This window comes from Globicephala melas, chromosome 9, assembly GCF_963455315.2.
Source record: "Globicephala melas chromosome 9, mGloMel1.2, whole genome shotgun sequence".
Lineage (NCBI taxonomy): Eukaryota > Metazoa > Chordata > Mammalia > Artiodactyla > Delphinidae > Globicephala > Globicephala melas.
The window spans coordinates 53,574,394-53,602,384 of NC_083322.1; the positions used below are offsets into that span (position 1 = coordinate 53,574,394).

The 27,991-nt window shown below is 37.9% G+C and overlaps 1 protein-coding gene and 1 long non-coding RNA gene across 5 annotated transcripts in view; one reads left to right on the plus strand and one right to left on the minus strand.

Moving 5' to 3' along the window:
* Positions 1-455, minus strand: part of LOC115853930 (uncharacterized) — a 293,304-nt gene extending 292,849 nt beyond the window's left edge. The window contains exon 1 of the long non-coding RNA XR_009565066.1: positions 209-455. This is a non-coding gene — a long non-coding RNA (uncharacterized lncRNA). The remainder of the gene's footprint in view (positions 1-208) is intronic.
* Positions 328-27,833, plus strand: STEAP2 (STEAP2 metalloreductase). Of its 4 annotated transcripts, XM_060304558.2 has the most exons (7): positions 834-1,101; positions 5,560-5,758; positions 12,222-12,346; positions 12,587-13,111; positions 15,571-16,098; positions 18,966-19,130; positions 21,101-27,832. In XM_060304558.2, the coding sequence occupies exons 4-7, from the start codon at positions 12,620-12,622 to the stop codon at positions 21,386-21,388; spliced, it is 1,473 nt and encodes a 490-aa protein (XP_060160541.1). In that variant the 5' UTR covers positions 834-1,101; positions 5,560-5,758; positions 12,222-12,346; positions 12,587-12,619; the 3' UTR covers positions 21,389-27,832. The 4 variants fall into 4 exon arrangements, with proteins under 4 accessions (XP_030713208.1, XP_060160541.1, XP_030713209.1 ...); XM_030857348.3 differs by lacking the exons at positions 834-1,101; positions 5,560-5,758 and adding an exon at positions 328-823; XM_030857349.3 differs by lacking the exon at positions 5,560-5,758.
* Positions 27,834-27,991: the final 158 nt, after the last annotated feature.

Sequence of the window (27,991 nt, forward strand, 5' to 3'; positions counted from 1 at the left end):
TGGTTCACGAAAGGGCATTTCTGAACATTTTACTCCAAGGACGCAGTCCATCCAAAAGATGATTTGGGTGGGTAGAGGTGAGGGAAAGAACACGTACAGGATAAAAAGCGCAGTTTCTTGTAGACTTGTCAGGAACTGAGTGGGGAAGGGGGTGGGAGTGTAATAAAAAGCAAAGTCTAGAGTGGAAAGGCGACCACACAGCACTCACGCAGTGGAGGAGAACAGTGGGCTCAACTGTTTTAGAGAGGCTTCAAAAGGAACCCTGGGAGAGCCCTGCAGGGAGGCGCAGGCCAAGGGCGGATACGCGGCAGCTTCCAGGAGGTTTGGGGGTGGGTGGAGGCGGGGAGCGCGAAGCCAGAGCCGTGCCGCCCAGACTCCCCGCCCCTCTGCTGGCCCTCTCGGCGGTCCGCGCTGCCGCGCTCTCCCCACGCCTGCCCCGCCCCCGCTCCGAGCTCTCCGACTCCTCCCCGGCTCCTCGGCACTCCCACCTCGCCCGCTAGGCCCTCCACTCGGCGTCCCGGGGCCAGCTCCGCGCTCTGCGCCCTCACTGAGCGCAGCCCCTAGCGGCGCGTCCTGCGAGGCCGGGCTCCGCGCACCGCCCTTCCTCCCGCCCTCTCTCCTCCTCCTCCCCTCCCCGGTCCTGCGCGATCCAGCTTGGGGAGGCGGGGAAGCTGCTCGAGCGTGACCGCCGCGGCAGCCAGTGTGTAGCCGCGGGCCGGAGGCGCGATTCCTAGGCCTTAGAGCGCGGCGAGGCCCCTGGAGAGTCGGCGCTGCTCGCGGAGAGCTGCGAGGCCCGCCCCTACGCGTCGCGGAGGGCGCGGAGGTGAGCGAGCTGGGGAGAGCTCTAGACGCGGTGACGGGGGCGGAGTTGGGGGGCCAGATGCGGTCGGCGCCAAGCACTGCATCCCTCCTCCCCTGGATTCCGCGCCGTCTGCGGCGTCCGCCTGAGCTGCTGGGGTCCTGGATCGCCTGGTACCTAGAGGCGGAGAGTGGGAAGCGTGTCTCTTCCACGGATCCCGCCCCCTACTTCCCCGAGCTCCCAGAAAGTCCTGAGGTTGGTTGGGCCCAGGAGAAAGGAGGCCAGGAGAGACATTGTCCCAGGTAGGATGTGCCCCAAAGGGAGAGGACGGGCAGGTTACCTTAGCCTCCCTGATAGTCTCTTTACCACTTTGGGTTCATGCGGGGCATTTCATTGAAGATCGGGCAGCGCTGCTTTTCGAAATCTAAGTATTTCTAGTAGTCATTTTGTTTATTACCCAGTGATGTGACCGTGGTGTGTTTAGGCCATTATGTGTTAGAAAGTAATTGGCCTCTTCTCTGAGTGTCCTAAATTATCAGAACCCCGTATTCAGCCACAGCCAAAACTTGTTCAAAATTATGCCCCCAAAATCTTGCTCTTAAAATAGAGCAGGGAGATAAAGAGAATTTTTGTCGAGAGATTTCCATTTATTATCTTCCCCACCCCTTGGAGAAGGATTGATGTCAGTTTTTACTCCTCAGGCCGTACATTTTTTAGATGGAAAAACTTATTCCAGGCCATGGTTAATTATCACTCATTGCTGTGCGTGGAAGTGCAAGTAGAATTCGAACTCCTGCCCCACTGCCACCCTCTTGACTTTGATTGGATTCTAGTCCTGTTAACAGCCCTGGTGCTGGGAACCTTTTTAGTTCTCTCCAAACCAGTACCCCATCACACCCCATACACTTTTTTCACCTTTATTATTTCCTCGTCGTGTTGACCTCCATTTATTTTTTTCTTTCTTTATTTTAAGGCTGTATTTTTTTTTAATTTTTTTTTTTTACTCTACAGCTCTCTCTTGTTTCAAAGCTTAAAAGCTGTCTACAGAAGAAAAACACCCGTGCTAGAGATTTTGCAGCATATTTAGAAACATAACTGGAATGGCTGCAGTTTCTTTCTCTTAGCTTGTCAGTCATTGGGGGGGTGGAGGGGTAAGGGGATGAGACAGTATTAATAATGATGAATTGAGCTAATTGTGCAGAAAGGAAATGAAAAACTGTATCCAGGTCACTTTTTATTGTACTAGTGACATGGAAAATAGACTTGAAATGAATGAGCGTAATTATATTTTAATACTGCAGTTTCAATAAAGGGCATTCAGGGCATCAGGAGATGCATTTATTCTGTCTGTGCTCAGCCAGTAACCATGACATTGACTTAACCATGACATTGACATATCACCCGCTTTCGGCCCACAAGCCTTCATCAGCAAAATGAGGGATCTTACCTAGAGATCTATTACAGCTCTTCTGGTCCTGACATTTTTGGATGCATTTGACAACAAAGAATATTTATTGCATTCTTATGTATATACTATGTGCCAGGCACTGTGGAGGCAATGATGGACAAGACAAACATGGTTCTGCCCTCAAGGAGCTTATTTTCTGGTGGGGGAAATAGTAATGAGTAAAGAACAGTTACATAAGAAAGGAAACCTAACAGGGGCTCAAAACAGAACAAAACTGGAGTGAATCATCGTATTGAAGAGACAGGATAGGATGTGCAGTGTTCACAGGATGGGAAAGTGATTGGTCTTTTCTACTTCAAGAAAAGGTTGCTGTGCCTGGACCATAGGGAATAACAGTCATACAGGATGACATTGAAGAGTTGTGCTGGGGGACTTTCCTGGTGGTCCAGTGGTTAAGACTCTGTGCTCCCAATGAACGGGGCCCGGCTTTGATCCCTGGTCAGGGAACTAGATCCCGCATGCACGCCACAACTAAAGAGTCCGCAAGCCGCAACTAAAAAGATCCCATATGCTGCAACGAAGATCTCCTGTGCCGCAACTAAGACCTGGTGCAGCCTAAATAAATAAATAATAAATAAAATATTTTTAAAAAGGAGTTGTGCTAAGACTAGCTAGTTCATTCAGAGTCTTCAGGTCAGGTTCATTTAGGTCAAGAAGGTGACTGCAGTTCAAAATGCAACAGGGAGCCACTGATTTTTAAGGAGGTGAAAGACATCATCTGATTTACAATTAGGGTGATCTCAGCTGCTTCCTAGAGAATGGTTTGGAAAGAGGCAAAGGAGTAAGTAGAGAGGCCATTAGAAAATGTTTGCAGAGTTCAGGTGAGAGATGAGAGAGACCTGGATTAAGCTGGTGTCATTGGAGAGGGATTTAAGAAATATTTTGGAAAACAGAAGTTGGTGTTGGATTTTTTTTTTTTTTTTTTTTTTTTTTGCGGTACGCAGGCTTCTCACCATTGTGGCCTCTCCCGTTGCAGAGCACAGGCTCCAGATGCGCAGGCTCAGCGGCCATGGCTCAAGGGCCCAGCCGCTCTGCGTCATGTGGGATCTTCCCGGACCGGGGCACGAACGTTCATCCCCTGCATCGGCAGGCGGACTCTCAACCACTGCGCCACCAGGGAAGCCCTGGTGTTGGATTTTATTTATGTCAAGGGTGAGGGAAAACAAGGACTGGAGGATCACTCCCAGATTTCTGGCTTGAGCAACTGATGAGTAATGATATCATTTACTGAGAGGAGGAAATTTGGATGAATGCAAACAGTTCTGGGTAGAAAAAGTGTTTTGTTTTGAACTGTTAAGTTTGAGATGTCTATGAGGAGATCATAACCACAGCTGCTTGGGAGGAGAAAAGGGATGGTCTCTAGGACAGAAGTGGACAGACTGTCCTTTGATAGGTGAGGTTAATGATTGTGAATTGAAGGTGAGCTGCGTTGTCTGATTTTTCTTTAGCAGCCTTCACCAACTTGGATACAGATACAGTGAAAATGGATAGCTGGGTTCTTCCAGGGCTTGAGTTTTGCCAAGTGGATGTGATGGAGAACAAGAGAGTTGTCCTAATCTGTTCAGGCTGCTGTAACAGAATATCATTGGCTGGGTGGCTTAAACAATAAACATTTATTTTTCACAGTTCTGGAGGCTGGGAAGTCCAAGATCAGAGCAACGGCAGATTCAGTCTGGTAGGGGCCTACTTCCTGGTTCATAGGCAGCCAACTTCTCACTGTGTCCTCATATGGCAGAAGAGAGCCCAGAGCTCTCTGGGCTCTCTTTTCATCCCATTGATAAAGGTTTCACCCTTGTGACCTAATCCCCTCCCAAAGGTTGCACATCCTAATACCATTACATTGGGGGTTAGGATTGCAACATATGAACTGTTGGGGGATAGGGGATGATAAACATTTAGTCTGTAACAAGAGTCGATCTTTTTAAGTGAGTAATGGTAAATATACACTGTGGAATGTAGGATGGATAAAGAAACCGGGAGAGTGAGAATATAGTCAGTGGATCAGATTTCTTCTACCATCTGCAATTATCAGTGTGAACATTTGACTAAGGTTATTGGAAGGCTAAGAGATAGTGCTTGGAGATATCTGAGGTATGCTGGAGGCAAAGATTCATTGCCTTAGATGAGTAAGTGAAGGAAATGAAGCCATGAGGTTGAATGCTTCATTCATTTGAATGATGAAGTAGTAGACAAGGATGACAACTGCTGGGATAGAGAGGAAGAGTTTGTATGTATTGGGGGCCAAAGTCACTAGTGATAATGAATAAGCTAGAAGTCAGTAGATGACAGCAGTGAGTATAGGGAGAGGATATTACGAGGTGCCGTGGGCTTCAAAGGAGCTTGGGGTTTGCAGGACAGAAGAAGAAAGGTTCAGATGTGGCTTTCAAAGTCAAAAATACACTAACTTCATCTCATGGCCCTGGAGGATTACATTTTCTTGATAACACATCCAAATCAGCAGGTTGTGAATGTCATCAAGATCTCTGAGGACAGCCCTTTCAGAGTTACTGTTATCCAACAATTAATGCTCTAGATGTTTATATGTGAAACAAATTCTGTTTTGTTTTATAAAATTAATATAGCAAAACAGCTGCCATTCAGCCAGAGGAATGTCAAGGAAACTCCTCTAAATTGAAAATCTTAGGATTTCATGTATCTGTGTGTAATGGAATTCTCTTAGCTTGATAATATACTTTAAGATTTAAATGCATACATCAAGTCAAATGTCCACGCAAGAAAACTGTGACCTTGAAATTTCAAGGAACCCTTATGCTACTTAAATCACACTGTTAGATGGAGCTCATAAAGTAGAAGTGTCACAGTGTTAAATAAAAGCTAGCAATTACCATTATCTAGCTATAATTCTTGGAAACAAAAGAATTTTAGTGTTGGGAAGGAATGCAGAGTCAAGTACAACTTTTTTGTTTTCCATTTGACAAAGGAAACTAAGACTCAGAAAACAAGGTGATTTCAGAAGCCCGGGCCTATTCTTTCTCCTCGACACCACATAAACAAAACTTTCTATAAATGTCATAGTCTTTTCAATTATCTAGTCTGTATTACCTGTGAATAAGATCAAAACAAAAGGTACAGAAATTCTAGCGCCTTGCTAGTCCAAATGTGGCCCATGAACTAGGACCATGGGTATCACCTGGGGGCCTGGGAAAACTGCACACTCTCAAGCCCCCCCAGACCTGGAGAATTAGAATGTGCATTGTAGCAAGATCCCTAGATGATCATACCCACATTAAAGCTTGATAGTCGGTCCACCCGGAAATTCTCGTCTGCTCAGGTCAGCAGAACCTCTGATGCCTGGAGAACTGAGGAGAGGAGCCCCTCGTCAAGTGGAAAGAAGAGACAGCCTCACTGGAACATTCTGAATTTTGAATGTTATGAGCTAACAGGAACAAAGTATGCTGTGTGGTGGGATGACACATTTTAAGGAATGGCACTGCCCTTTCCAAAAAATGAAGAGAGGAAATTGCAAAATAGTGAGTGGACCTTCTGAGATAGCTCGGAGCCTGCGTGAGAAAGGGGAAAGGGCTGCATGCATATCCTATAGCTTCCAGCATTCAAGGGCAGCTGTTAGTCTCTTGCTAGGGTTATTTTTCATTATTACAAACAACAGTGTGAAAAGGAGTGTAACTGAGGATCAAAAAACCACATCTGTTATCTCCAAATACCAAAATAAGTATGAGGTTGAATCCTAACTCTTTTAGTAGAGTTGTTTTTGATCTTGGCTGCATATTAAAACACCTGAGGATCTCTTAAAAAATCCTGATACCCAGGCTGAACTCCAGACCAATTAAATAAAAATCTGGGTGGAGGGGCGGTGGTGACTAGGTATCACTATGTGGTAAAGCTCCTCAGGTCACTCCAGGGTGCAGCTGGAGCTGAGAACCGCTGCTTTAGTAGGTCATTCTCTGTTGTGGGAAGAGGCAGCTCTGAGACTGAGGCTCTGCCTCTCCACTTAACCCAAGCAGTGAGTGGGACCTTCTGGTACTCCCATAGCATCCAGCACAGTCAGCAAAATTGAAGTCACAATCTGCTGTGTGTATAAAAGCCAGTGGGGCTTTCAGGACATTGTGGGAAGTAGGATTTTTTTTTAAAGAGGCGTATACTCTCGGCAGGTTTTATTAAAATTTGAGTAATAACAGTTACTGCTAGTGGGAATATTCTAAAATTGGATTGTGGAGATGGTTACATAACTGTAAATACTGAAAATCATTAATTTATACATTTAAAATGGGTAAATTTCATGATATGTATATTTCACCTCAATAAAACTTATTTTTTAGTTGTTATATATGCTTCAGTATTCATAATTTAATCATGTTGCTTGGATGACCAGGAAGCCACTGCCTGTTTTGTATCAGTGGAGTGTTAACATCTAGCTGCATGCCTGGTGGATAGGGCTCAGTGAGACATTGGATGGGGGAATGGTTGGGGATGGATGGGTGAGTATCATTATGACCTTTGGTGTGGACTGATTTCTAAATTGATGTCAATCATCAGAGACCCCTAAAGTTCATAGCACCCAGTGGGCATTGGTGCCATTGGTAAACTGTTTATGGTATGGTATTGAAATTAGGGAAAGGGGTTTGTGTAGAGGCTAGAATAGCAGGCCCATCATAGAAGATTATTTGTTTATGAATAAGTTACTGCAATGTAGAAAATCTTGTATTTGCTAGCCAATAAATATAGGTGTCCTTATCTCAGAGTACCATCTGCAACAAGGTTATAAGATGGGGAAATTATTTCAGCCATTATGAGACCTGCTACTCCCAGCTTCATTTTAGACATACCCCCTGGTCATGTTAAATTGCAGTGCTATGAAAGCCCAGGCATGCACAGGAGACATGGCTGTGCTTGACGTAGCAGGCTATATATACTATGAGGTGGATGGAAGGACGTGTGTAGCTTCTTCTCTGGCCTAAACACAGAAGAAAAGTGGGTTGGTGGGGAGGTCTTGGGATGTTGTTGCTTTAATTTATTGAAGAAGATACTAAAATTTTTTATTAACTGAAGTCCTTGAGTAATACATTTTAAAAATTGAATTTCTAGACTAACCTAAATTTAACCAGAACGCTTTTTTGTTGAAAATCTTCCTACCATGAACTAGACTGCTTTCTTACCCTAGCAATTGCAACATGATAAACATATAAAGTTTTGTTTTGATGATTTAGGACCTAGAAACATCATAAAATCATACCCATATAAACGTATATATTGAATACATACTAAGCCTAGGAAATATCTTGGAAGTTACTTGTAATTTTGAATATCTCATTAAAATTCTGGTTATTTGAAAAGTCTGGAAGGCTTGGAGTTAGTCAAACTTTCGCTTTAATGCTATTTTCTGAAAATCTTTTGGTTCTATAAAACATTAACACAAAAAGACACTCAGATCCAAGTATGAAATATTAATGAATCATTTGTAATTACCATAGTTTATAAACAGAATTTCAAAGAATAGATCTGCATAGTTTTAATAAAATTACTATTTTGTAATTTTTGGAAAATGATTTTTAAATGAGGATGCATACAGATTACGCAAAAGTTTCAACTGAGGGGAAGAATTTAATAGTCTGACTTAAGTGGATTTTAATATTCAAATAGCGAATAGTGATTGGACTGACTGCATTATATTAGGACAGTTATTCTCAAACTTTAATGTGCATCAGAATCACCTGAGGGCTTTTTATGATGCAGATTGCTGGGCTCCACTCCCAGGGTTTCTGATTTAGGAGGTCTCCGGTAGGTCCTAAGAATTTACATTTCTAACAAGTTCCCAGGTGATTCTGATGCCGCTGGTTCAGGGACCATGCTTTAAGAAATCACATTCTAATTTTTCAAGCAGAATTGCAGCTTTGCTTCTGGCATTGTCTAAAGGACTTAAGAATTTCTTCCAAAAAATAAAAACCTAAAAAAAAACCCCACCTCTTCCCTCAAAGAAATACTTTATTGTTATAAACAGATGGGTTTTATATGTTTATTTAAATGCTGAGAATGTAGGGAATATCTTTTTGCAACCCAAAGATCATGATGGTAAGAATCACAATTTAGTCACAGAAAATTAGATTGGGATATTTGATATTTCATGTGAGGATTAAGCAGACATCTCTAGCATCAGGGAGTTTGTTCCAAGGTGCTTTTCTCCCCTCCCCAGAAATGTTTTCTCTCCAACAGGCTTAAGGTGTACTTTATATAGAGAGTTTCCTAATGTCAGACCAGTAAAATAAAAAGGAGAGGGAGAGGATCTATATAGGACTGCCAACTCAAACAGCTGTTATCACTATCCTTTTATGAAAAAAGGACATTTTGACCAGTAGTTAAGAGATACTCTCAGAGTAAAGGACAATTTGTTAAATTGAATAATTTTATGAAAAACTCCCTATTGTATCCATATACTTTTTAATTGCTGTCGACCAGTGATAGCTTCACATTTGGGAACCAGTGCCCTAGCACTTTTAAAGTAAGGTCACAGAAAGCCAAATTTAATTTTGGATCCTTATGGTTTTAAGCTAGAATGAGCCTGTAGTGTACTGTCATGAACCTGGTTTGAAGACATTCTGTGTAATTTAGAGATTATTTCCCAAGTACAATTCATAAATATATAGAATGACTTGAGGTAAGGGAACACCATGTGATATTTTTCTCTCCCTGATTTTCTAGAATAACTATGCTCTGATCATACAGTCTAGTTCTTAATTATATGCTGATATGAGGATTTTTTTTCTGCTTTTTATTCCAAGTACATACTGTCTCTTCCTAACTGGAACGTAAACTCCTTAAGTGTACGCACCATGCGTCTCTTCTTTATCTCTTATGTGCAAAGCACACAGTGGCCTGGATAAATTCACGCTGGATCACAGCAGAGTAGATCTGCCTTTAGATTATAGTTGCATCACTCCTTGTCAGTGGAAATGTACAATGTAAGGTGCTTATTACTCTTATTTTGTAAATAGGTAAACCTTTTTCAGCTATTGACATAATTCACTTCTTATAACCCCATTTTTAATGGATATCATGATTGTAAACTTCAACTCAGCTGTTAATCAAGTGATCCAAAATGATGGCTTAGCAAATTGTAAAGTGATTGATGAGGTTTTGCCCCAGTGTCTCAGCCCCCATAGTTTGTGGAGATGCATTGCTTTTAAGTCTGTGTACGGATGGGTTCCACAGGATACGGACATCCTTCTCCGCTCTTTTTCCCTTCCCTCTTGAAGCAGTACACACCTTCACAGTGTTTGCAGAGCCCCCAAAAGAAAATGAGTTGCTATCTGGGGGCTCTCCAAGAGATACCCATCAACCAATCATGTTTTGTTTTGTAGTATTAATAAATTTAGGTCTTTGGTTGGTTTTGCTCTAAAAATTGGATTTATTGTTGATTGATTGATTTCAACAATTGACTGGGAGCTAGAATTCCTAACCTTATAGCTTTGGATTTACCTAAAACTATCCTAAGCTTAAACTATTTAGAGTTAGTATTTCTTTTGGAGAGTAAAGTTAATGGGTGACATTGGGTGATCTAGACAGTTTTAAGATTCCCCATACAATGTTGGCACTGCAATATTAGAATGAGCAGAGGTCAAAAGACTCGTATTTGAAGCCTTGTGTTAACTACCAACTGTACTGTCTTTGATAAATTGCTAAGGTTCTCTAAGCCTCTGTTTCCTCATCTTTAAGATGGGCATAATATGTACTTCACAGCCATCTGAGAATTAAATAAGGTAATATATGTGAAAATACTGTGAACTATGAAATAGCACACAAGCACATGATATTATTATATGCTTTCAGCAATACACAAATACTCCACCTCTCCGATTGTTAAAGGTTGGCTTTTGTTTTTTCCTCTCTTGAATGCTTTTACATTCCTTAACACTTTGATGAAAAGAGTCTCATTTTTTAGGCCAACTTCTATTTGTAGGCACAGTCATACTATTAAAGGGTTCAGTTAGAACTTGCCATTAGAAATACAATGTGAATAAGGCCCAGACATGTTAGGACAGAGTCACTTATTAATATGTATAAAATACAGGGTATAATGAGGTACCCAGAGATGACATTATTAGGCCCTAATGTATTTTAACCTATTCACATTCTGATGTGCAGAAGGGGTTTGAACTTGCTTTGTAAAATAAGCAGATAAGTGATACTGTTTTGTTTTTGTTTTTCATTTGAAAAGGTCTTCATCATCATGATTCTTATATTTAAAGATTTTGAAATTCTTACGTATGGGGAGATGCTACAGTCTCTACTCAGAAGAACTTGGGACTGGGATATAGGAAACTTGGTTTCTGGTGTGTGAGTCTAGTTAACTCTTTTTACCCTTAGATAATGTATACGACTAGGGGTAGGTTGGTCAGTTCACCTTGAATTGTTTAATGAAATGAGCATTGATTTAATTACTTCTGATTCCTTTAACTGCTCCTGATTCTCCAAGTGGCCAACAATATCTCCAAGATGTTGACAGTTTTGTACTAACCTGGTGCCTCTGACCCCCACCTGCCTTTCAGGGTGTATGGGGTCACTCCAAGGGACAAGAAATAATTATCACCCCTTATATCTTGAAAAGTATGAAATGAAACATGTAATAGGTTAAAAAATAGTGAGTTTTCTCCTTTCCCAAGATCCAAGTTAGACATTAAGATGAGTAGGTAATGCTAAGGAGCAACGACATCACCAGAGAAGGAGAGTACACTAATATGAACACAACCATCACTCTTCCACCTTGCCCCCGCCCCCATATCTTCCTTAAATTCCTTACATGCACCCAGATGACACATACCTTAGCTAGACTGCCTGGGTTCTAATCCTGGTTCCTCTAGTTTCTCTCTTGTGACCTTGTACAAATTATCTTCTGCATGTGTCAGTTTCCTCATCTGCAAAATGGGCATGACAGTATTAGTACCTATCTCATAGGGTAGTTGTGGGGATTCACTCAGTTAATTTGTAAAGCACAGAGCTGGCACATAGTGTATGCTATATGAGTATTAGGTAATATTATTATTATCTTTTTAAAGATTAATTTACTGATGTATTTGGAGTCATTGAACATGCTCCAGTTCTAGGGTAAAAAGTTGGATTTTCCTTGTTCCAGTAATTTCAAATTTCATTTAGTAAAAACCCAAAAAAATGTTTTTTAAAACATTCCACCTGTTCCTGTAAAATCCATTAAGTTCTCTGAAGTGATCCACATCTGCTGTTAGCATAAAGGAAATGGTGCATTGCGGATAAAATGGAAGAGTATTTTTTATCCAGACCCAACAGTGACACTGATTCATGGTGATCTGATTGGTGTGCTCGAGCAAGTTACAACAAATATGAGCCTATAAGGTGTTAGTCACTCAGAAAACAATTTGACAGATTTTTCCAGCAAAAATAACTGCATCATGTTGTACGTAACCAATGGGGGAAAAAAAAAAAAAAACGGGAAGAAAAAGATTTCAAAAGTACTGTGTACTTTAAGACCATCAACACATTATTAACCCCCTTTACACAGGGAAGCTATCTTTCTCTATGATAAGTTAATAGGACATAGGGTGAATGATAGAAGTCTATTGTATTTAATTAATTCTTTGTTGTATTTTGATGCCTACTTTTCTGAAAATATTATTTAAGTGCAAGGTTTCATTCTTTAGTAGCTGATTTAGCTTACTCTCATTTAGTAATAAAGTCCCTCACTAGCTACTGAGGTAGACCCCAACACAAATGACTGTAGACAGTTTGGGGTTATAAATAAGTTCTTGGTTTTTATTATTGTTTTTCTGTTTTCTGTTGTCTTGTGAGCTATGATGAACTGTCATAGTCCTTCTCTACCTTTAGTGGCATTTCTGACTTGCTGCCTCTGGTCTGCTGAGCAACTGGATAATCACACTTGTTAGAACTGTGTTTTTTAAAAAGTTCTCCCTTGCTGAAAACTTCAGTCTCTTTCCTTTTGCACTCTAGAGCCTTGCTGTTCAAAGAGGGGCCCGTAGTCCAGCAACATTGGCATCACCTTATTAGAAATGCAGAATCTTGGGCCTCACTCCAGACCTACTGAATCAGAATCTGCATTATAACACGATTCTCAGGTAATCTAAGTACGCATTAAAATTTGAGAAGCTCCACTTTAGCGCATCAACTTTGTGACAGGTCATTTTTCTATTTCGAGATCCATTTTTAGCTTACAAATTGTGTCTTGCAGTGTTCGAGGTTATATAGCTTGCCAAACTATTTTACCTCTAGAAACAGGGGATGTTGTTATAACATCTAGAAGTGTATTCATGTTTGCTAATAGGTAATTGATGAGCATTTTATTTTCTCTCCCCTAGGATATCCCTGGTGATCTTAGAAGAGTCCGTATCATGGAATCGATCTCTATGATGGGAAGCCCCAAGAGCCTTAGCGAAACGTTTTTGCCTAATGGCATAAATGGTATCAAAGATGCAAGGAAGGTCACTGTAGGTGTAATTGGAAGTGGGGATTTTGCTAAATCCCTGACCATTCGACTTATTAGATGTGGCTATCATGTGGTCATAGGAAGCAGAAATCCTAAGTTTGCTTCTGAATTTTTTCCTCATGTAGTAGATGTTACTCACCATGAAGATGCTCTAATAAAAACAAATATAATATTTGTTGCTATACATAGAGAACATTACACCTCCCTGTGGGACCTGAGACATCTGCTTGTGGGTAAAATCCTGATTGATGTGAGCAATAACATGAGGATAAACCAATACCCAGAATCCAATGCAGAATATTTGGCTTCATTATTCCCGGACTCCTTGATTGTGAAAGGATTTAATGTTATCTCAGCTTGGGCACTTCAGTTAGGACCAAAGGATGCCAGCCGACAAGTATGTATTTTTAACTTTTATTCTTAGTTAGATGGTATTTTGTACTGAAATAGTTAAAACAAATATATATTTAAAAACTGAATTTTGACACTCTCCAATGATTATCATTTTGAAAACTATGTATGAGCTCCTGAAGATTTGTGTCCTGACCTTGTAAGGGCACATTTCTATTCCCAAAATGATGTGAAAAGCTGAGAAAATAACTGGAACATTCCTGTCATAATCAGCTAATTCAAGAAAAAGGCAAGGTTGGCAGTTGAATAATGGGCCATCTCCTTGCTTCCTCAAATATTAAAACAATCTCAATCATGTCTTTTTTCTTTCCCTCTCTCCCTCCCACCCATCCTTCCATCCTCCCTTCTTCCTTGCTTGAAGCTATTTGGTAAACAGTATCCCATCTCTGAGCAAAATGCTATGTAGTATGATCCTGAAGAAGAATGCTTTAGAAGTACCTTTTATTTTATGTAGATTATTCATAGAATTTTAAATAGTCCAGTTTGTTTTATTTTAAGGGTAGATTTCAATCTGCGTGGGGAAGGTAGAAGCAGATTGGATTTCTCAGGTTCTCCTTTAATCTATGAGTTCTGTTTAGTTCAGTTTGAGAATAAAGCAGATGGGGAGCTCCATCAATGCTTTTGTGGAATGGGAGCTTTTATAAGTAAACACATAAAATAGTGCACCTTAAAAATCTTTCAAAAGTGTGGTTATGCATTATAATGAAGCATGATGATAAAATACTTTTATTTTTGTCCATAAAGACAGTTGATTAGATGTCTTAGAAAATAAATTCAAGTATTACATCACTATATGCTGCATATCAGAGTCATATAACCATTCATTTTCAAGTGTTTAATTTGGAAGAATGTATACTTTCTTACTTTCCTAGAGAGTATTTCTGAATCCTTTTTTTCTTTTGCATATCAACCAAGGCTTGGCAATGGATACAAATCTAGCAAATTAGAGATAAACCTGAATTTAATCCTTTGCCCATATTTGTGATAATTTTAATTATTCAACAAAAGAAATTGTAGAACAAGAGATTAAGTTCAATGTGAGCTACAGAAAGAGTTTCATTTGTATTTTGTAGTCCTTGTGGCTTTATGAATGTTTGATTTATTCTTTTGGTTTATTATAAAATTTTATAATTTGTAGTTTTTTTCCCAGTGAAGTAAAAACAGTTTAATCCACCATTGTCACACTTGTAATAAATTTGAGAATGCTTTTCCTTACTTCTTTGGTATATATTTCTTCACCTTCCCTGCTCCATTTTAGAAGTTCATGAACATTTGTATAATAGTATAGACTTTGTCATTTATATGGTTAACGTTAGATAAAATTAAAAATCCTAAGAGCTCTACATTCTCACCATTATGTAACTAGGTTTAGTAGGCAAGCATTTCAGTGTGGTCTGTTTCAGAGCCTTTATATAAACATCCTCAGGGATACATTTAGGAATTTGTTTTCCCTGAACATAGCTCAGAGATTTTATAGCAAAATTTTTCTAACTCTAATCCTGGCTCACTCCAGCCAGGAACTTGTGAACTTGGTGTTCAGCAAATATTTGTGAATTCTCAACTACATTACAATATCTAAGAGGTTTTGGTAGTTTGAAAGCCCACCCTCACCCGTACTGATCACAATCCCATCTTAGAGTTCCTATAGAGGCAACAGCTCTTAGAAAATGGCAGTTACTTTACTGTTTAAGTTAACTAAGCCTATTAATGGTATTTTTTCCCCACTTTAAATTATCCTCATTTAAAGATGAAAGAATTTCATAATTCTGACCAATGAAATAATAATATACCTGAGATTATCCATGGTTTTGGTGAATTGGTTTCTAAGCCAAAAGTTAAATTTTATAAATAGTATAGCATCATGATATCATTTAGAGGTTTTAATTACAAATTCAACCATTCAGAATCCATGCTTATGTTTTCCCTTGCTGAATAGCCATAAAGGGCAATGCTTGAAATCACTCTACTCGGCAGAATCACTACAGTCCTAGAACTAAGTACTGTCCACCAAAGCCTGGAGAGCCAGCCCCACCGGGTTCCCTGCAGGAGTGAGAGAGCTGGACAGGGGAGGGGCATGGCCTGCAGCTCAAACTCCACCTAGACTGTTGGAGGGAAGACCTTACCTTGTCTGCTCAGAACCTGGTGATCCAGAAACCTTTCTCTCTTCCCGCCTCCCTTCCCCTGAGGACTTCTATTCCCAGGTTCAGGCTAGATTTTTCTGCATTTTCTTTTCATGTCATTGATGGTAGCAAGGACTTTGTTGTTTTTATGATACTATTTTAACCTATAAATAGATTAATAAATTAATAAATGCTTTATCTCCTTAATTTTTTTGCATCACGCAGGGTCATCATAAGTGATGCTCTGTGGATTAAATGGAACGTGTGATTGTTACCATTTTTATAAGCAATAATAGTAATGATGAGTCTTCTGTTTTTTCCATAGGTTTATATATGCAGCAACAATATTCAAGCTCGACAACAGGTTATTGAACTTGCCCGTCAGTTGAATTTCATTCCCGTTGACTTGGGATCATTATCATCAGCCAGGGAGATTGAAAATTTACCCCTGCGACTATTTACTCTCTGGAGAGGGCCAGTGGTGGTAGCCATAAGCCTGGCCACGTTTTTCTTTCTTTATTCTTTTGTCAGAGATGTGATTTATCCATATATTAGAAACCAGCAGAGTGACTTTTACAAGATTCCTATTGAAATTGTGAATAAAACCTTGCCCATAGTTGCCATTACTTTGCTGTCCCTGGTGTACCTGGCAGGTCTCCTGGCAGCTGCCTATCAGCTTTATTATGGCACCAAGTATAGGAGATTTCCGCCTTGGTTGGAGACCTGGTTACAGTGTAGAAAACAGCTAGGATTACTAAGCTTTTTCTTCGCTTCAGTCCATGTTGCCTACAGCCTCTGCTTACCAATGAGAAGGTCAGAAAGATACTTGTTTCTCAACATGGCTTATCAGCAGGTATGGAACGTGCTTGATATTTATCTGATGCTAGTAAAATACGTGATTATTAGAATTTGTAAAACGTGAGATTTAAAACTGTAAAATAAAACTTTACATATCTTGTAATAGACATTTTGGTATGTTTAGGGAAGAGAAAGAATTGTTCTTTAAACAATGTTTCTGCACAAGAATTATGTGGCTAATTCAGAATCATTTAGAATAAAAGCTGCTACTATCCCTTTCTTTGCAGAAAGAGCTGGGTTTTGTTTTCTTTTTTTAATGTTACAATTGCAGTGATTACTTTCAGCATCAGTTAATTATTTTATTATCATTTTAATAATAAGGCAGTTCTCAGTAAACATACACAATAAAATTAGAACTAGTGAAAATATAAAACAGAATAGGAAGTCAAGATCAGGAGACACACAAGGTTTTTGTTATCATAAAGCAGGAAAGATACTGCTTCCTCAGGTGAACCTTTTCTAGCACCTAGCTCTTCAAGAAAATCTCTGGGAGAGCTTCATAGAAGGGGCTTGATGATGGAATAGACTATGATTTTCCTCAATTTCCATTCAGCAAATGTAAGGGGTTTCACTGAAGCTCTTTGATGTAGCATTTCTCAGTGAAAGCAGAGGACCGTGTGTGTACTAAACAAAGGTGTAAGAGCTTTTGCATTTTATAAGAAACCAAGGCATCATGGTCCAAGTATGTAGCATCCAGTACTTACACTTGTTTCAACAATAAAACCTAAAATAATTTGAAAAAAATTACTAGATTGATGTTCTTTAAGCCATTCTCTCTAAAAATAACCACTTAAATGAATACTAAGGCTTTGATATCTACTCCACCAGCTTCCTCACCTCCTTCATGTCTTCAGTTTGTTGACACAAATAATCAATAAACAATCAATAATAAGAATAGAAGAGCGTTTTATTTGCGCCCAACTGAAGACAACCTCTCAGTAGCTCTGAGGGGACTATTCTGAAGAGGCAGGGAAGGAGCCAGTGTGTATATGAATTTTTTGGCTAGGAAATAAGTGTAGTCAAACATACATCTTTGATAAAGAATTACTGCTAATCACAAAGAACAGATATCTCAAGTTAATGATTTTAGTGCTTTTCTATATATGGGAAGATGCAAGAATTCATTGAAATTCTTCCTAAGATATGCATCTTAACGACCTAGGGGCCAATATTTCAAAGCACAGAAAGTCTCATCCTGTTTTTTTTCCTCCTGAGTTCCCCTCAGGGCCCGCTGTCAACTGACAGTGGGTTGTGACTGAACCCTTTGTATAACTTGATGATGAGCAACATTCTTCTCTTTAATGGTAAAGCTGATATACAACGTATGTTTGACAGGCCGTAAGACAGGCTGTTCTGATTAGCATAAATTTCAAGCCAAATCGTGTATAAGCCAGAATGACTTCCCTATACCTCAATATGTGAAAATTTCTTCCATCAAGTTCTTACCTCCTCAGCGAGGCCTTCGTTTGCACACCAATTTACATTCTACCACCTGCTTCTGACTCAACCCTGGTACTCTCAGCCCCTCTTACTTTATACCTGCTCTTCTTTCTCTTTGTTCAATAGTATTTACCACCTTCTAAGACACTTTGTGTTCTTTGATTATTTACTGTTCTCTGCCTTCTCTCATCATAATGTAAGTTCACAAGAGGAGGGATTTTTGTTTCGTTCACTGATATATGCCTAATGCCTGGAACTGTGCCTGACACATTATAGACACTCAAAAAACATACTCATGGAGCAAAGGGATGAATTGGGAGGGCTTGTAGATAGATTCAGGTTGTAATCTCCAGGTATACTGGAGTATGCTGTTATTCTGTATTGTTGTATAGACACCAAATGAGATAATAAGAGCCTTTATCCACAGAGAAGCTCTGTGGCTCTTTTCAGGGTGTTGGTATGATTGCTTCAGGGAACTAATGGCTAAGAAATAGCTTTTCTCTCTCTCTTTTTTTTTTCATTTCAAGTATGTTTGGTTACCTGGAATTGGACAAAAAGTTAAGCTGGTGTTAAGTTAGAATGTTTTCCATGAATAGATTACTTAAACCGAAGCTTTAACCCAAGGAATCCAAGCCCTGATTTATACTCTAATTATATTGTTTGCATGTAAATAGACAATTCTAAAAGTAGCCCCTATGCAGAATACAACATATTCAGAGTTAAACTCTGGCTTGATTATATGTGCATTATCAATGTAAGGGAAAGTACTGAATGAGGCAACTGGACAGTTGGAAAGTATATTAATGAGGCCATTCAAGTGGGTAAGTATTTGCACTCCTTAGGGCTTTATCCTCAGGGAAATCTCAGCTTCCTGGGGAAAAGAAGGTAAGAAGAGGTAAATCAACATATAAATAATCTTCAAGTAAGAAAGGAAGGCACAGACATAATTTAGAAATTCCTTGCCTGGATTCTAAATTGAACTAAGGCCAGAGTGTACCCAAAATATTCAACCAAGTTTAAACTAACTTATAAAAGCACCAGAAAACTAACTCTAACTGCCAGTACTTCTTTTGTGTCCCTCTGGAACCAACCACTCAGTATTTCACGGTCTTGGGACTCCAGAGTCCCTGTCACCATGATGTATTACAAATGTGGTGATAGATTTACCCACCCTTCTCACATGTGGGTGAGGAAGGAGAGAATCTTAGCCCTCTCTTTGTTTAACTCTCCCTTCTCTTTCCCTCACACGTGGAACAATACCATCCAGTAATAGGTTCTCCATAACAGTTTGTTAAATTGAATTAGTGCAACTCAAATGTTCTATGTCAATATATGACATATTGTTAGGCCAAGAGTGAACTCTGTGCTGAATCAGTTAATATTCTACCAAACAAAGGAAATTCACGTTTGCTTTCTTGTTAGGTTCATGCAAATATTGAAAACTCTTGGAACGAGGAAGAAGTTTGGAGAGTTGAAATGTATATTTCCTTTGGTATAATGAGCCTTGGCTTACTTTCCCTCCTGGCGGTCACCTCCATCCCTTCAGTGAGCAATGCTTTAAACTGGAGGGAATTCAGTTTCATTCAGGTATGTGGGCTTTGTTTGGTGAGGGACTGGGTGGCATAGATTTTTAATTCCAGTTAAGTACAGTTGGATTTTAAATATGCTGCTAATAAAAGAGTGCCCCTGGGACTGCTGTTCATGCACCTAGCTCGTGGAATATGTGTCGCTAGAGGCCAGCTTAGGACCATTCTGGTTTAGTAAGTGAAAGACCAGTACAGGACTTTACTGGAAAGCTTTGATAGTACTGCCTATTATGTTACAGATAAAGGTTATTTGAAAAAGAAAAAAAAAAAAAAAGTGGGGGAGGAATGAGCTTAGATCAAGTTTAATACCAAAGTCAATTTATTATTGGGCAAATGAATGAAGACTTACTTTATATTTTGAGTCATCTTGATCTGTCTAGAAAAGTCTCATTCATCGTAATTCAAGTGGAGAGAAGCTCAGTTTGAATATTTTAAAGGAAATGTGTATACACATACAAACACAAGTGGTAGTTAATGGATTATGGCAAGCAACCAGCCTTATCATTCTTGTTAGTATTTGTATTTGGTACATAAGTTGTATACATATGTATATGAGTGTCTACAAAGGGGTTTCAAGATAACATTGTGTTCTTTGACAAGTTAAACATTCACTTTCTCCAGTAATAGCTATTTAATACATTTGCATACTTTAAAAATATATAACTCAAACTGAGACCCTACCTAAATTACCATAAAATCAGTATTGGTTGTATCCAAATGGTTTATAGCACAATATGTGGATGGGTGTCATTTGGTGGTACACTAAATTTTGTTTGTTTTTAGTTTTGTTTTTTGCCTCTTCGCTTGAGTTTTTTTCTAAGTGATCTAAAAATCTCATTCAAATTAAGGGCATATCCCTCGTCTAAATTCATTTTTCCTTTTTGAGGGAAATAAAATGTGAATATTTTCCCAACTGCTAGTTTAATCACACCTGAAAAGAAATAGAAGGCCCACTGATAAAAGGTGCTAGACGGGTGCAAAGTATCATTATAAATTTAGATGAGTAATTGCAAGCAGAACAGTTTTCTGCGAGAGAGTTGATCCTTCCCCAGTGAAGTTAGAAGTTACATTATTATGCCGATGTAGTACTACATTTTATGTAACATAGACCATTTCTTAAATAAGCAATTAAACATAACGTAGGGAACCCAAAATGCTGAACTTTTTGATTTTAACCTGTGAACTGTTTAACAACGTGCTCTTAATAATCTTATATAATATGGTTGATAAAGCCATTTGAAATGCTTTTTATGTTACATATTAATACTGTAAGATTTTTCATATTTATCTTCAACTAGTATGTATGTGTGTGTATACTTATGAGAATGCTCTTCAGCATTTAATTTTATTATATACGTGTGTATATATGTATGTATACATGTATTATATACACGCATACACACATTTAAAAAAAATACACAACTGGTAGAAATGTGGATAACTTTTATAAAGGAGTTTTCCAGTTTTTATCAGTATCCTTAAGGAAAACCCAGATGTTTTGACCAGTAATCCCACTATTAGAAATCAGTTCTAAGGAAATAAACCAAAATATAGAAAAGGGCTTAAAGTGACATTATAGTTGAGGAAAGTAGGAAACAGAGTAAATGATCAACAAAAAGGAATGGTTAGGTAAATTATAGCACATCCATTCAATAGAATATCATACAGCATTAAAGTCATGTTTTCATATTTAATGACATGAGGCAAAGGTTCTGGATGTGATAAATAATCAGAATATTAGGCTATATGCAATACAGCCTTATTTGTGTAAAAAAAAGTGCATATAAATATATAAGAAATATATGAAAATACTAAAATTGTTTAATGCAGTAGAGAACAAAGAATAACTCAGTAATTTAAGATAAAATAGTGTTATCAAAATATAAACTTGGTATATCTGGATGGGTTAATTTATGAGTTTGAATAATTTGCTTCTTACTCTGTTTCTTTTTCTTCCTCCCCTATCTCAAGTCTACACTTGGCTATGTTGCTCTGCTCATAAGTACTTTCCATGTTTTAATTTATGGATGGAAACGAGCTTTTGAAGAAGAGTACTACAGATTTTATACACCACCAAACTTTGTTCTTGCTCTTGTTTTGCCCTCAATTGTAATTCTGGGTAAGATCATTTTACTCCTTCCATGTATAAGCCGAAAGCTAAAGAGAATTAAAAAAGGCTGGGAAAAGAGCCAATTTCTAGAAGAAGGTATTGGAGGAGCAGTTCCTCATCTCTCACCAGAGAGGGTTACAGTAATGTGATGATGAATGGTGCTCCCTGATGCCATATAAAGTTCTCCTCATGCCATTATTTTTATGACTTCCTTTATCTTCAGTTGCAAGTGCAGTGTCAAACTGCTATGGGCTGATACCTCTTCAGTGAAATCTCAGCTGAATTAGTGGTAGAATTTTCTTCAAATTTATTTTCACTAATGTCCCATTTTGCCAATATGAGTTTTTATAGTCAACTTATTGTTGAAATGTAGGTTTGTTTTGTTTTGTACAATCGTAAGGCTATTGTTATTTTAACAAACTTTATTCCATAATCAGGTAGAAATATTTGTAGTTAATAATATAGATAACAACATAATGTTAAAAAACTTTGCACACCAGCAGAACTTTAAGGTTTTTTTTGTTTTTTTTTTGTGGTACGCGGGCCTCTCACTGTTGTGGCCTCTCCTGTTGCGGAGCACAGGCTCCAGACGCGCAGGCTCAGCGGCCATGGCTCACGGGCCCAGCCGCTCCACGGCATGTGGGATCTTCCCGGACCGGGGCACGAACCCGTGTCCCCTACGTCGGCAGGCAGACTCTCAACCACTGCGCCACCAGGGAAGCCCAGAACTTTAAGTTTTAATATAATTCAATAGATATATTTCTTTCCTGAAGCTTCAGTAAGGTTTTAATTATTATCTAGCTTAAGAAATAGAAATGCATAACCATGCATTATTTTTAAGAAAGTACACATTACATTAGCATCTAGGAAAGGGTGCATGGTTAAAATCCCTATATTTCTTTCATAAGATCGGGTTTGAAGAATGTAATCAATTGTATGAACCAATGTGATTTATAAACAAACACAAATTAAAGAGACAAACTGAACTTGAAATTATGTTTAAAATGCATTGGAGACATGAACTATATACTGATAATGTGTACCTCATGAAAGATTTTATTCTTTATCTTGTTACAGAGCAGTTTTATTTGCATATTAATATACTGATCAGGGAGAAGACAGTAACATCTGGCCTCCAAAACTGGTCTTTCTCACCTAGTACCAATCTTGGGAATCTTATAATTGTTCCTAGTTAGAGGGAAAGTGTTATGTTTACACACAAGGAGTTGTCAGCTGATCTATGCTGTTGCACCTTAGCCAGTCATACTCCAAATGGTACAGGATTTTACTGACATTCATGGATGGATTATAACCTGCCAGGCACTGTTCTAAGCACTTTACTTGTATTTTCCCATTCAGTACTTACAACAACCCCATGACAGAGGTAGTTATTTTCCTCATTTTACATATAAGGATACTGGAGCATAGAAAAGTTGCCCAAGGTCATGCAGTTAGTGAGTGGCAGAGCCAGCATTCAAGTCCAGGCAGTCATATTTCAGAGGCTGCAGTTTTAGCTGCTAGGCTGTATGGCCCCTGCCCCATCCCCATGCATACCAATCTAGATGCTTCCTCTTTGATACAAAGGCACTGACATTCTTTACAGTGCGTTGTGGGTGTCAAAAGATATATGAAAATAGTAAAATCATAAATTTATCATTGCCTGTGGGATAATCCACACTTACCCTAGGAGAGGATCTTGCCTGGGACAGGACCTGGGAGATCCATGGCAGTCCATAGGCCTCCCTGTGCAGTGAGGGACTACAGCAGATAGGACCACAGCAGTTTTAATGAATGGCTGAGGTCCTACAGAATCTTAAAAAGTCCCTGTAGAGTTGGTCATCTCTTTTTCTCTTCTTGAGAAGTCCTCCTGCCTGCTCAGCCACTAATTAGGGAGCAGTTTGCAAGCATGAAGGATATTTAGATGAGCAGTTAATTATAAACGTACTCTAGAGACATAGAATCATACAGATTATTCATGAAAGTTTTCAGTGCTGACATTCCACATTAAAATTGCATTTTGTTCATACTTTGGTTAGAAAGCCCTATGTTTTTTTTCCGTTTGCTCTTTCCTTATTAAAATAGGAAGTTGCAGACAGATACAATTATATGTATTCCTCTTCCTGAAATTATAACATTTTTAAACTTACCCAGTAAGGTTCTACTGAATCCAGCTGCCAAAGATAAATGGACTTTTACTTAGTGGAGGCTACCTTTCCCACCAATGGCTCTTTCCCTAGTACCGCATCATGTCAGTTTCGTAAACTACTCATGATTCTCTGATGTCCTCTTGCTGAATTTTAGTAGCTTGCACTTTTTACTTGAGCTTTTTCTTTTTTCTTTATTTTAATTATATTCTTTCCCTCTTGATAATCATTTACTTGTTAGTTCTCAGTAGGGATTCAGTTGGGTGATAACTTAAACACCTATAAACTATATAGTGGACTAGTGAAATTAAGAGCATATTTTTAATATTTTCTTGTTCCTATAGTTCCACTCCCTTAAGCCCATACTTGCACCAGTTAACGTGAAAATACAATGAAATATTTTTAAAAGTTAGATGACTACTGAAGTATATTGTTGCATGTATATATTAATTAGCCAATAAGATAAATAAAATTATCACTATTACAGATAAGTGGGGCCTTTGAAAATATGAAAAAACAAAGTTTATGAAAATCTATATAAGATGTAACAGTTGTTTGAAATGGTGATATCTCCTTTTCAGTACTACAAAGAGGAAATAGTTTAGAAGTTTTAGAATAAATATAATATATTCATTATAATTCTAAGTGTTCAAAAGCTTTTCTAAAAATGCAAAAAAATATTGACTTTTAACTGCTTTACTTAAATGCCTTTAATTGCTTTATTTTACTATTTCCTACCTGATTATTTTTCTTAATCATTATTTCTCATAATCATTCTTTAAAAATCATTACTCTGGCCTCAGAAGTAGGACTGAATTCTGCTCTTGCTAGATGTGAGAAAGTAGTGGGAACTTTAAAGTAGTGGGATTTTTTTGTTTCCTTAACTGTATTTTGAGAAGCGCCCCTGAGAAAATTATAAGAATGTAGAAAATATACCTAGTTTTAATTCTATGCAAAATAATTAAGTAATTTTTTCCTAAGAGGAAATTAATCATTGACTGAATCATGCTACCTAGCTTTTGTGTGCAGATTCCATGTCTCCTCTATTAAGAATATTTTAAATCATGTTTAAATAAGAATATATTCATGCTAGCATATATTTTTCAAAGCATATATGGAAATTAGCCTAGACTGTCTACATGCAGAGATTTTTATTTAAATTTTAAAATATTTTAAAGTATGAATAAATTATATTTATAGGTATTTATCAGAGAGGAATATTTTCTGCTACATATGGGATTGGTTAATGAGCTCCAGTGTTAAACTACCTGATTAATTTCTTAAAATTAGCATAATCTTGGGTTGATTAAGGAATTTTACTTTTAAAATTAATTTGATAATAGTAACTCAATGTATATTAATCCTTACAGTCAAATTATGAAAATTATTTGTGTAAAAGGGCTTTTAAGAATATATCATATCCAATTTTTTTTATTGTTTATCTCTTATGTAACATGTAAAAGTCTTAATTCTTTTTAATTGCCTTTTGCCATTAAACTATTTCATAATAAATTCTCTACAGAGAGGTTTCCCCTCCAAAAAAGTTTCATTTGTGAAAGTTAAAGATTCTTATGATGTTTTAAATAAAGTACCATCAATGTAACTTATAAATATTTCTTTAGGAGTATTATGAACACTGAAACTGTGTCAGTCTATAAAATCTCTGTTTTGAAATAAGTATTTAAACAGCCTAAAATGTCATGTTGAAATTATTTTGTAAATTCATGACTTAAAGCACACATAGTATAATAACCTGAGTCTAGTGTTAAGATTTATATTTGTGATGTGTTGTCATGAAAATGAGCTGCTCCATCCTCAGCTGTTCATAAGTCAGTAAAGCAAATTCTGATACATCTTCAGTATATGTAATTGCTCTAAATGAGTATATGTAATTGCTCTAAATGACACTGTAATAATTTTAGTGGAAACACAATTTGTTCATACCTTTGAACAGTGAATTTTATAGGGATGAATAGGTTCTTCAGTTTTTTTTTAAGTGCAAGAAAACTATAAAGTGCTAATATTCAGAGATTCTGTCTATATGATACCAAAAAACATTTAGTTCAGCTTAACACATGTACACACAGTAGTCCCCCCCTTACCATAGTTTCATTTTCTGTGATTTCAGTTACTCACAATTAGCCATGGTCTGAAAATATTAAATGGAAAATTCCAAAAATAAACAATAACTTTTAAATTGTGTGCCATTCTGAGTAGCTTGGTAAAATCTCGGGCGTTCCTGCTCCATCCCACCCACCCGGGAGGTGAATTATCCCTCTGTTCAGTGTATCCTTTCCCTTAGTCACTTAGTAGCAGTCTTGGTTATCAGATCGACTGTTGTGGTATCACAGTGCTTGTAACCCTTATTTTACCTAATAATGGTCGCAAAGTACAAAAGTAGTGACGCTAGCAATTCAGATATGCCAAAGAGAAGCTGTAAAGTGCTTCCTCTAAATGAAAAGGTGAAAGTTTTTGACTTAATAAGAAAAAAAATTGTATGCTGAGGTTGCTAAGATTTGTGGTAAGAAAGATTCTTCTATCCATGAAATTATGAAGAAGGAAAAAGAAATTCAAGCTAGTTTTGCGTTGGACCTCATGCTGCAAAAGTTACAGCCACAGTGTGTGACAAGTGCTTAATTAAGATGGAAAAGGCATTAAATCTGTACAATAAGATATTTTGAGAGAGAGCGAGACCACATTCACATAACTTTTACTACAGTATATTGTTATAATTTTTCTATTTTATTATTAGTTGTTGTTAGTCTCTTACTGTGCCTAATTTATAAATTAAACTTTGTCACAGATATGTATGTATAGGAAAAAACATACGTATGTATATATAGGGTTTGGTACTATCTCTGGTTTCAGGCATCCACTGGGGGTTCTTGAAACATATCCCCTGTGGATAAGGGGGGTGCAGACTACTGTACTCAGATTTTTTTAACTTTCCAAATCATTGGATTAACAACATACAGTCATCCAAAATTAGGGCAGACTATTTGGATTCTCCTAATGGCTAGATGGGCTAAATTAAATTAACAATGCAGGTTCTTTCTTTATGATTTCCAAATTGCCACCTCCAAGGAAGATTCTCTTAGGATTTTCTTTAAAGGTCTTTCATAGCTTTACAGATATCCAGCCTGAATGGGGACTGGAAGTTGTCTCTCAATGTCTAGTTACCCTACTTTAAAAGCTGTTGCCCATTACATTCCTCAACTGCCCTTGCCATTAGGTGTTCCTGTGTGACTGAGTGTTGGCCAGCGAGATGTAGGGGTACAAATGAGTGACTTCTTGGAAGTCTCTTCAAAGAAAAGCAGCATGTGTTCCTTTATCTTATTCCTCCATCTTCCTGCCGAACTGTGATATAACAGGAGCCCTTGCAAATATCCAAGTAGACCAAGGCCTAAGGACGACATGTTAGAAACTAAAAAGATCTTGACTACTTCACTACTTCAACTGCCTTTTCCTGTATTTAAGCCATTGTAAATTTGGGTTTCTTTTTATGAAATCAAAACTAATCCATTCCGACCTTCAGTTCTTTATCACGATGCCGTTTAACACTGTTTGAATCAACTAGATTGCAATAATTCTTACCTTTAAAAGTTTTTAAAGGATAATGTGCAATTCACATTAGAATTGATTTTCCATTGTTAATTAATTATACTCATTTTCCTGCCTTGACCTTTCATTAGGTATTTTATATCTGCTTGGAAAATACTGTCTTCTTTATAACTGTGTAATTGATATTTGCTAAAACTCTGTAATCTGTAAAATATCGTTATCAAATTTTATGCCATGTTTTTATATCATTCTCATAGATCTGCCTTATAAACATCTAAATAAAAAAGTACTGTTTAATGTGATTTAACTTCTTTTTTGAAATGTTATGTACAAGTGGATTTTTCTTTCTTACTGAATAATAATTCCAATATTTGGTGGAAGCCATCTAATACTTTTCTGACTGTTTCTTTTCAGAAGCATCCAGAAAGCAATTGCATGTAACAGTTTTGGGTTTGGGGGGAATTTTGTTTGTTTTTGCCAAAGTAGACATTTAGAAAAACATCCATCTAATGAGATGGTATTCTTAAAAGTATTTCATTTCACTAGCATTTATTAGGTATCTTTTGTTTTAATTATTTTATTTTAATTTTGGCTGTGTTGGGTCTTCATCGCTGTGTGCGGGCTTTCTCTGATTGCGGCGAGCGGGGGCTACTCTTTGTTGCGGTGTGCAGGCTTCTCATCGTGGTGGCTTCTTTTGTTGTGGGGCATGGGCTCTAGGCGCGCAGGCTTCAGTAGTTGTGGCACATGGGCTCAGTAGTTGTGGCTCGCAGGCTCTAAAGTTCAGGCTCAGTAGTTGTGGCGCCAGGCTTCGTTGCTCTGCAGCATGTGGGATCTTCCCAGACCAGGGCTGGAACCCGTGTCCCCTGCATTGGCAGGTGGATTCTTTTTTTTTTTTTTTACACATTTAATACGTTTTATTTTATTTTATTTTTTTACATCTTTATTGGAGTATAATTGCTTTACAATGGTGTGTTAGTTTCTGCTTTATAACAAAGTGAATCAATTATACATATACATATGTTCCCATATCTCTTCCCTCTTGTGTCT